Below are 10438 nucleotides of genomic sequence, written 5' to 3' on the forward strand. Positions count from 1 at the left end.
GGAGGGATGAAGGATGGATAGACAGAGAATTCCCAGGTCCCCAATCTCTGTATCAAGCACCAGGAAAAACAACAGGAAGAAAAGATACTTCAAATTCATCCTTCAGTGATAACTTAAACCCAAAGAAATGCTTGCTCATACCCTCCACTCTCAGGGGACACCAAAAGTACAGCTCTTCACCCCGTAGGCCTAGGGAAGGTTCTCCTGGACAATCTATCCCTCTAACCCCATGTCACCCCCATCATACACACCTAGCAGGTGGAGAGGGGCACAGGGGCTGACAGAGCAGGCCAAGGCAGGGAGAGGAACCCCAGGCTGGGGTGAGAGCTGCCCTGGCCTAAATATGTCTCTGACTGACCCACCATCTGACCTCAAATAAGTCTCTTTATTTCTCAGGTGTCCTTCCCTCACCTGGACAATGAGACTGACCAACCAAACCATCTCTAGATTTGTTCCCTCATCCTTGCACAGGCCTGTCCCCAAGCCAGGTACTCCAGACAAAGAATAGGACCCTGGAAGCTACACAAGACCAAAGATGGCAGGTTGGGGTGCAGACCAGGGATGACAGGCTGGCTGCTCATCCCATCCCTGGCACCAGTGGTGGCAAATGCGGGTCTTGGTCCCCTCACAGGGAGATGAGAAAAGGGGGCTTCAGAGCCCACTTCACAGTCCAGAGGCACACAGGGGTAGTATAAGGAAGAAAAGAAGAGAAGCTCTGCAGAGGCACACAGGGGTAGTATAAGGAAGAAAAGAAGAGAAGCTCTGCAGGGCCCCCACCCCAGGCAGTGGGCAGGGAGAGAATTGGCGACATTTGTTGCTACACAGCCAAGGGTCGAACAAAATAAGGGTAAGGAAATAAGGACATGGCAGTGAGGTGAGAAGAAGAAGTGAGGAGCAAAGGTGCTACCTGTGGGTAGGGTGGCATTTACCAGAATGGCACAATTCCAGGGGGAAATCAACCACTCGGTAGTACTGTCATTACAGAATGTGGGATGCCAACCCTGTGGTTGTTCAATCTACAACTGGAGCAGAGCAGTGACAACACCCACAGCCCAAGGGGTGCAGAAGAAAGCAGGGGAGCTCCCACACTAGCACCAGGAAGGTAGAGGGACACAGCAAGGCCAGGGAAGGAAAGTGAGTGCAGGGAGAGGACCTCCCCACAAAGCACCTGCCTGCCTCTTTTCCCCACAGCAAAAGCCCCCAGCAAGGTCCATGGAATATTTCAGATGTCTAGTTCCCTTGATGGGAGGAAGGATAAAGGATATCCCTAAAAGGCTAAAAATTCCTGGGGCCCTGCTATGTGGAAGCTCAGCATGGTAGCAGCTGGACCAGAGCTGGCTGGAGCAGAGGAGGGGCTGCTTCAAGGGGAAAGGGTGGCAGTGGCCTGGGGCTTGGGATCCAATTACACGGCTGTTTCCATACTTAGCCACCTGACAGCCACTTGGAACACTCACCACTTGAACCACTGCAGCCCCACAGAGCCCAAATTAACTCAAGGGCAGACAAGGGTAAGGCCCAACACATGCAATGACGGGAGCCCCCCACCTATGTCTAGAACCCGCAAAGGAATGGCTTTTGCTCCTGCCTCCTGCCTCCTGCCTGCCCTCCTTGAGGGGACTGTGCCTGGCAGCCCCTTCCTTGAACTCAAAAGACCCACAGCTGGACTCTTGGTGCAAAGACCAAGGCCTGGGCCAAGTGGAGATGGCTGGGTCAGGAAAAGACAAAGCGGGAGTCCTAAGTTTGTAGGGGATCCCTGGAGCAGCACCAAAGCAGCCGAAGGGAAACCCAGCCTCAGCAGCCTTAGGAGCAAGAGAGGTGGCAAGATGAACTGATGTCCCCTCCATTGCCTATTAATAAGCCCCATGCAACCCAAGCCATCACCCCTGCTACCCAGAGTGCTAAGATGTAACGGGGAGCCCAAGTGCACAGGGCTGAGCCCCCTTAGGGAAACCCCCTGCCCAGCAGAGGCTCTGTTCCATAATGGGTCCCTTTCTTCTTCTGAACTCTGACCAATTCTGTTTCCAGCTGGACCCCAGCTCTGTGTCAGATCCTATCCCAAACCATCTCCACCTCTGCCTCATTGTTCCCAAAAAATGACCTCAACTGTGCACACTGTGTCCCCCTCTCCCTCAATCATGCAAAACCATCCCTAGCTGGAGTGCAGGCCTCCACCCACCTGCCCCCACACTTGAACTACCTTCAGCTCCAGAATTGTGGCTCTCCCAGTCTTGACCTTCAGGGCCCTCTTTCACAGCATCTACTGGGCATTCCATTCTCTAACCTCAGCTTGAGACTCAAGCCCATCCACCTATCAGGTTGTTGCTTCCCTTTCCTCTGGCCTCCCTGCGGGTCCATCACTATCCTCCCCAGCACCAGCTCCTTTTCCCACAACCTGCCTGGAGAGGAACAGGTTAGGATAGTGAAACCACCAGGGACCAGAGGTCTGCTGCAGGCCCTGTCCACTGTGCCCAGTAAACAGAAAGCCTCAGGGAGCTCTGGGGGCACAGTCTGAGCCTGGCCAGTGACAGGGTGGGACATACCTGCCTGTCCTGAGAGCAGGAGCGAGGCCGTCAGGCAGCAGAGCAGGACTCGTGCCCTCATGGTGACTGCCAAGAGAGCCCAGCTGCTCTGTGCCTCTATTTATAGGGTGCAGGCAGGGCGGAGGGAGAAGGGTCACGCAGTCACTGGGGCAACTGGGCAGGCGTGGTGAGGAAGACACTCAGACCCTGGTAAGCCATGCGGAGGCTGCCACTGTCCCAGCTGCCAGCCCTAGAAGACAGGACCTGGACTGGATTCTCCCCCAACCCCCCAGAGACCTAGAATCACACAATGTGGGGCACAGGGCAGGGGTAATGGGGATAAAGTGGAGCATCCCCTCAGGTCCCTTCACTGCCCTACTGGGAAACACTGATCTACTCTGTCACTATATATTAGTTTGCATTTCCTAGGCCTTGCTATTATGTGTTCTTTTCTTTTGTTTCTTTTCCTTCCTTTTTCTTCTTTCTTCTTTTTAAGAGACAGGATCTCACTATGTTGCCCAGGGCCTTGAACTCCTGGCTCAAGTCATCCTTACATCTCAGCCTCCCAGGCTGGGACAACAGGCAGGTGTCACCACACCCAGCTTATGTGTGTCCTTTTCTACACGCTTGTTTCACTCAGCATAATTATTTTTTTTTTATTTTTATTTTTTTGTAGAGACAGAGTCTCACTGTACCACCCTCGGGTAGAGTGCCGTGGTGTCACACGGCTCACAGCAACCTCTTAACTCTTGGGCTTACGCGATTCTCTTGCCTCAGCCTCCCGAGCAGCTGGGACTACAGGCGCCCGCCACAACGCCCGGCTATTTTTTTGTTGCAGTTTGGCCGGGGCTGGGTTTGAACCCGCCACCCTCGGCATATGGGGCTGGCGCCCTACTCACTGAGCCATAGGCGCCGCCCCAGCATAATTATTTTAAGATTTATTCATGTTATAGCATGCATCAATTCTTCATTCCTTTTTGTCACTCAACAGTATTCCATTGTATGAACAGACCACCTTTTGTTATTCATTTACTTGTTGAACATTTGGGTTTTTTCCAAGTTTGGGCTATTACAAATAAAGCTGTTATGAACATTTGTATACAAGTCCATTTATGGACATATGGTTTTATTTCTCTTGGGTAAATCCCTAGGAGTGAAATGGCTGGATCATATGGTAGGTGTCTGTTGTTGTTTTCTTTCTAGATGATTGTATCATTTTATATCCTCACCAGGGGTGCATAAGAGTTCCAGTCTTTCCCCATCCTCATGAATACTTACATGTGGTCAGTCTTTTTAACTTCAGTCATTCTAAGAAACGTGTAGCAGTATCTCATCATAGTTTCAATTTAAGTCTTTTATTAGGTACATGATTTGCAAATATTTTCTCCTCATCTATGATTTGTATTTTCATTTAGTTATTTTAAATTTTTTATTGATAGGGAGGGGTGTAGTGGCTCACACCTGTTACCCTAGCACCCTAGGAGGCCAAGATGGGAAGACTGATTGAGCTTAGCAGTTTGAGACCAGCCTAAATAAGAGCCAGACCCCATCTCTATTAAAAATAGAAAAATTAACCAGGCATGATGGCACACTTCTGTGGTTCCAGCTACTCAGGAGGCTGAGGCAAGAGGATTGCTTGAATCCAAGAGTTTGAGGTTTCTGTGAGCCATGATGATACTACAGCACTCTAGCCTGGGCAACAGAGTGAGACTGTCTCAAAAAAAATAAAGTTTTATTGATAAATAATAGTTGTACCATAGACTGGCTTTTCATTCATTTAAGTGCTTTTTAAAGAATACAGTCCTTCATTTATATCAAGCCCCATTTATCAATTTGCTCTTTTATGAATTATACTTTTGGTGTCATATCTAAGAACTCTTTGCCTAATCCAAGCTCAAAAATATTTTCTTCTATGTTTTCTTCCAGAAATGTAATAAATTTTACAGTTAGATCTGTGATTTACTTTTGTACTATTTATATACATGTCGTAAGAAATGGATGAAAGTTTCTAATTTTGCATGTAAGTATTCAGTTTTTCCAGCAGCCTTTGTTAAAAAAAAACTATACCTTTGCCACTGAATTGCCTTTGTACCTTTTTAAAAAAATTGATTGATGATAAATATGTGAATCTATCTCTGGGATAATATTAAACCCCATTGATCTATGTGTCTGTCCTTGCACATGTCTTATCTTTATACTATCTTGATTACTATGACTTCCTTGTAAGTTTTGAAACCAGGTAGTAGGAATCCTCCGCCTTGGTTCTTCTTTTTCAAAATTTTATGCAAATAAAATTCTAATTCCTCTGCACTTCCACAAGAATTTGACAATTAGTCTGTCAACTTCTTTTAAAAAGCCTTCTTGGGCTGGATGTGGTGACTCACATCTGTAATCCTAGCACTCTGGGAGGCTGAAGTGGGTGGACTGCTTGAGTTATGAGTTCAAGACCAGCCTGAGCAAGAGCAAGACCCCCATCTCTACTAAAAATAGAAAAACTGGTAAATTGTCAGTGCTCTTCCATCTGATCTATAGATTCACTGTAATTCCAATTAAAATCCAAGAAGGGGGGCAGCGCCTGTGGCTCAGTGGGTAGGGCGCCAGCCCCATATACCGAGGGTGGCGGGTCCGAATCCAGCCCTGGCCAAACTGCAACAACAAAAAAATAGTCGGGCATTGTGGCAGGTGCCTGTAGTCCCAGCTACTCAGGAGGCTGAAGCAAGAGAATCGCCTAAGCCCAGGAGCTGGAGGTTGCTGTGAGCTATGACGCTATGGCACTCTACCAAGGGCAACAAAGTGAGACTCTGTCTCTTAAAAAAAGAAAAAAAGATGGGTGGCGCCTGTGGCTTAAGGAGTAGGGTGCCGGTCCCATATGCCGGAGGTGGTGGGTTCAAACCCAGCCCCGGCCAAAAACCACAAAAAAAAAAAAGAAAAAGAAAATTATAGGAAATTATAGGTCAGAAAAACCCAAATTCACAAGCAAGCTGCTACTGCTAACCTATAGTCCAACCTCACTGCCATTTCTTCCTCCTACAAGAGAATAGCACATTTGTGTCAATTCTCTTTGCAACCAGAATTTTCAGAGTACTGTCTATGTCTCCCACAGTGCAGGAGATAATAGAAGAGACATGTTTATAAACAGAATAATCTCTGAGGTGTATAGCACCTGCAGCCTTCTCAAATCACTTGACCATTTTCAATTTAATCCTGAGGCTATTCACTAAGATTGGCTACACCCTGTGGGGATCTGTGACTTGGCCCCTCTAATTCAGGAAACAGTGCAGCTGTCACACTTAGCCCCTTTTCCAATCAGTGCTATGGTGGGGGGAGAGCTGGGCTAGGGAGCTCCTTTCCTTCTATAGCTGCCAGATTTAGGGCTGGTCTTGCTTTAGGCCCTAGGCCTATCTCCTCTCAGTCAGCACACATTCTTGTCAATCAATAGAAGAAACCTGCAACTCAGCAGGGCAAGAGAAGAGACCAAGACACTAGGCACACAGATAGCACTAACCCCACCCCTGTCCCAGGATTTGTAGGGCACAGGAACGCAAGCAGAGGAACTCAAGAGAGAGTGAAAAAAGACAAATGCCACAAAACCATACAGCCTCAAGGAAAGCACAGAGAGGCAGCTGGATATAGAAGGTACAGTAGGATGCGCAGAGGGGTGGGAGGGACAAGGTGGATCCATAGCCAAAAGATCTGAGTTAAGGACAGCATGGCCAGCCAGCTCCAACAAGTTGAGGATTTGCATGCTCTTTACATACTGGTCTGGGGCCAATTTGTCAACTGCTAAGGAGGCCAAGGTCACAGGAAAGGCCACCTCTTCCCCTAGATGGCCCTTCAAACTTTTTTTGTTTTGAGACAGAGTCTCGCTATGTCGCTCTCAGGAGAGTGCTGTGGCATCAGAGTTCACAGCAACCTCAAACTCTTGGGCTTAAACTATTCTCTTGCCTCAGCCTCCCAAGAAGCTGGGACTACAGGCGCCCACCACAACACCTGGTTATTTTGTTGTTGTTGTCGTTGCAGTTGTTGTTTAGCTGGCCCAGGCAGGGCTCAAACCCTCCAGTCTCAGTGCATGTTGCTGGCACCATAAGCACTGTGCTACAGGCGCAGAGGCAGCCCTTCAAACTTCTAACAGAGCGGTAGCATTGTTCTGCTGCATGGCCAATGATGCCCCCATATCATGGCACAAGGGGTGTGTATTTGTTACAGCTTTTCTGTGCCAGAAAAGTATGAAGATGGCTCCCAAGAATTCATAAAATATAGCAAGAAAGCACATATTGGAAGTAGCAGAAGAAAAACATGAAAGCACACAAAATGGAGCTATTAATAACAGCTAACGGGGAAAAAAATAACACTGTATATTTAAGTCTCTTGCTTGTGTGTAACTTGACCACTTTTCCAATTCAGAGTGTCCCTAAAATAAGAACCAAATGTTCAGGAGAAGTGAAATTATTTCTGCTATTGAGACCCACCAGACAACTGGACAAGAATTTCTTCTGAGAATCCTCCTGAAGAGGACACAGGGTAATGTAACAATCCTCAAAAACATTCTTAGAGCAGACATATTTTCCATAAAGTTTATCCCTAATAGAGACCCTTAAAGCATATCAGGGGAGACCACTAGGAACCAAGAATGCCCCCCTCCCAAAGACACAACCAGCCAGGCTCTGTGGCTCACGCCTGTAATCCTAGCACTGTGGGAGGCTAAGGCAGGAGGAGCACTTGAGCCCAGGAGTTTGAGGTTATAGTGAGGTTTTTTTTTGTTTTTGAGACAAAAGTCTCACTCTGTTCCCCCAGGCTAGAGTGCCATGGCATTAGCCTAGCTCATAGCAACCTCAAACTCCTGGGTTCAGGTGATTTTCCTGCCTCTGCCTCCCAAGCAGCTGGGACTACATACCCTTGGCACAATGCCTGGCTAGTTTTTCTATTTTTAGTACAGACATGGTCTGGATCTTACCCAGGGTGGTCTCAAACTCCTGAACTCAAGTGATCCTCCTGCCTTGGCCTCTCAAGAGTGCTGTGATTACAGGCGTGAGCCACCTTGTCCAGCCTATAGTGAGCTTTGGATGTGCCACCACCCTCCAGTCTGGGTGACAGAGTGAGACCATGTCTCTAAAAAAACCACCATGAAAGAAAGTCAATGACACATGCTTAGGATAGTTCTCCTGAAATGCCACCTTACCACCTAACATGCTGTTGGCAGGAGGGAAAATTCACATGACCCATTTGGAGGACAGTAATACTAAAATACAGTCATAATAGCCATAAGTTGGAAACAATCTAAATGCCCACTACTAGGCGAATGGATAAAGAAACTGTGGTATACTCACACAATGGAATAGTACTTCCCAGTAAAAATGAACAAAATATTAATGCAGACAAAAACAGAAATGAAGGCCAGGCACAATGGTTCACACCTGTAATCTTAGCACTCTGGGAGGCCAAGGTAGGTGGATTGCCTAAGCTCTAGAGTTCCAGACCAGCCTAAGCAAGAGTGAGACCTCCATCTCTAAAAATAGCCTGGTGTTGTGGCTGGTGCCTGTAGTCCCAGCTACTGGGGAGACTGAGGTAAGAGCATCACTTGAGCCCAGAAGTTTGAGGTTGCAAAATAGCCGGGCGTTGTGGCGGGCGCCTGTAGTCCCAGCTGCTCGGGAGGCTGAGGCAAGAGAATCGCGTAAGCCCAAGAGTTAGAGGTTGCTGTGAGCCGTGTGACGCCACGGCACTCTACCCGAGGGCTGTACAGTGAGACTCTGTCTCTACAAAAAAAAAAAAAAGAAGTTTGAGGTTGCTGTGAACTAAGATGCCACAGCACTCTACCGAGGGTTACCAAGTTGAGATTTGGTCTTAAAAAAAGTAAATAACATAATTGAGTCTGATACATTATGTTGAGCAAAAGAAAACAAAAAGTATATACAGGAGAACCTCCATAGTTGACCACCTCCTTAAGTTGACCCAACTTTCTTTTTTTTTTTTTTGAGACAGAGCCTCAAGCTGTCACCCTGGGTCGAGTGCCGTGGCATCACAGCTCACAGCAACCTTCAATTCCTGGGCTCAAGTGATTCTCCTGCCTCTGCCTCCTAAGTAGCTGGGATTACAGGCGTCCACCACAATGCCTGGCTATTTTTTTGGTTGTAGCTGTCATTGTTGTTTGGCGCCCAGGCTGGATTCGAACCTGCCAGCTCAGGTGTATGTGGCTGGCCCCTTAGGTGCTTGAGCCACAGGCGCCCAGCGGGCTGAACTTTCATAGACTGGACATGTACCACATACACTCAATATAAGTTCCTTATGTCAATCACCTCTGTATCTCGACCAATTTGTTACAGTCCCTTGGGTGGTCAACTTACAGAGGTTCTACTGTATGTTGTATAATTTATATGAACTTCTAATATAGGCAAAACTAATCTATCATGATGGAAATTAAAATCATAGTGAGGTTCCACTATACACCTACCATAATACCTAAAATAATAATAATAATAATAATCTGTGTGGTTAAGGATGTAGACCAACTGGAACTGTGACATACCACTGGTGCGAATTGGTAGAAAAGTACATACAACACACGTAAATGAGAGCATGGGAAACTGGTAAAATATGAATAACTCCCGTGGATGGCACCAGTGTCAATTACCTGGTTTCTATCACGTACTGTAGATTAAGTGAGATCTCAACAGTAGAGCAGGCTAGGTGGTCTCCCTGTACATTTCTATAATTATTATATTTCAAAATTTTAAAAGTGTAAGAGAAAATAAAACCACGCGAGAAATAGTGGGGCAGGAAGAAAGCATTGGGGGTTTCTGGGGCTGGTGGGGTGCTGGCTATATGGGTTTATGTTGGGTCTGTGAAAAATCCGTGGAGCTAAACACCTATGTTATGCACCCTGTTCTGGGTGTGTGGGACGCTGCACTGGTCGTTATCACTTCCACCAAACCACTATACCAAAAATTGAGCCCCAAAATTGAACCCCAAATTCCCTGGCACAGCGTAGGGGCTTCCCTGGCCCTCTCCTCCCGCAGGTGGCGCGGGCCTGGCCCCACAGCACCGACCCACTCGCGGGCCAGGCGCATGCCGCGTCTCCAGGCCTCAGGAAAAAAAAAAAACGCGCTGTTTTGAGAGTAATTTTTCACATTTGTCTCACACGCGGAAACGACAATGTTTGGGACACTTCGGGTAAAGTTTAAATGTATTGACTTAATTCGCGTCACCTGTTTCCTGACTTTATATAGTGGCTTGCAGAACCTTTTTCCGCACGCTCAACTACGCTGGCTTCCCGGAGCCGCGATTACCTGAACGCGTTGCGCGCGGCGCGCTTGCGGCGTTTGCGGTGCGTGCGTACGGACGTGCGCGAGAGAGGGCGGGCACCAGGCGCGGGGGCGGAGCCGAGGGCGGGGCCAGACGAGCGTGCTGGCGGGAGCGCGCGCGAGACGGCCTGAAGCGCCAAGGAGCGCGCGCCCAGAGGGACGAGGTCGGGCAGTCAGCGAAGGGAAGGGGCCGCAGTCACGCCCCTGACTTCCGCCGACTGCTGGCGAGACCGCCTTCCACTGCCGGGCGCACTGTGACTGGTCCCAGTAAGGGTATTTCCCTGGCACCGCCTCCAAGCCCCGCCTCTGGCTATGGGAACTGAGCGGCCCCGCAGAGATCGAAAGGAGTAGCCTCCGCCTTTGCGGAGGCTGGGCATTCTGAACCCACAGCGCCCTCTGTTGATCCTCTTGGGAGCTACCCGGCGCCCGTCGGGCCTGCAGTCTCGCACCTGGCCAACAAGGGCCGCTCTGCTACCCAAAATCCTAAGTGAATGCATCTGTATACACTCAAAAAGAAAATTATTTACAAGGCTAAGTGAAAGACGGCAGACTCAAAAGTTTGTGTGATTCTATCAAGAGAGAATAGATCAATGGTTGCCACGGACTGGATTTACCACAAAG

The 10438-nt window shown here is 48.3% G+C and overlaps 1 protein-coding gene across 1 annotated transcript in view; it reads right to left on the reverse strand.

Annotated features, from left to right (window-relative positions):
- SRL (sarcalumenin) overlaps positions 1–2608 on the reverse strand; it is a 41888-nt gene extending 39280 nt beyond the window's left edge. The window contains exon 1 of the mRNA XM_053557660.1: positions 2541–2608. Coding sequence (XP_053413635.1) covers positions 2541–2601 — 61 coding nt within the window. The 5' untranslated portion in view covers positions 2602–2608. The remainder of the gene's footprint in view (positions 1–2540) is intronic.
- Between the last annotated feature and the right edge of the window lie 7830 nt (positions 2609–10438).

The sequence above is a fragment of the Nycticebus coucang genome, chromosome 12 (genome assembly GCF_027406575.1).
Source record: "Nycticebus coucang isolate mNycCou1 chromosome 12, mNycCou1.pri, whole genome shotgun sequence".
NCBI classification, from domain to species: Eukaryota; Metazoa; Chordata; class Mammalia; order Primates; family Lorisidae; genus Nycticebus; species Nycticebus coucang.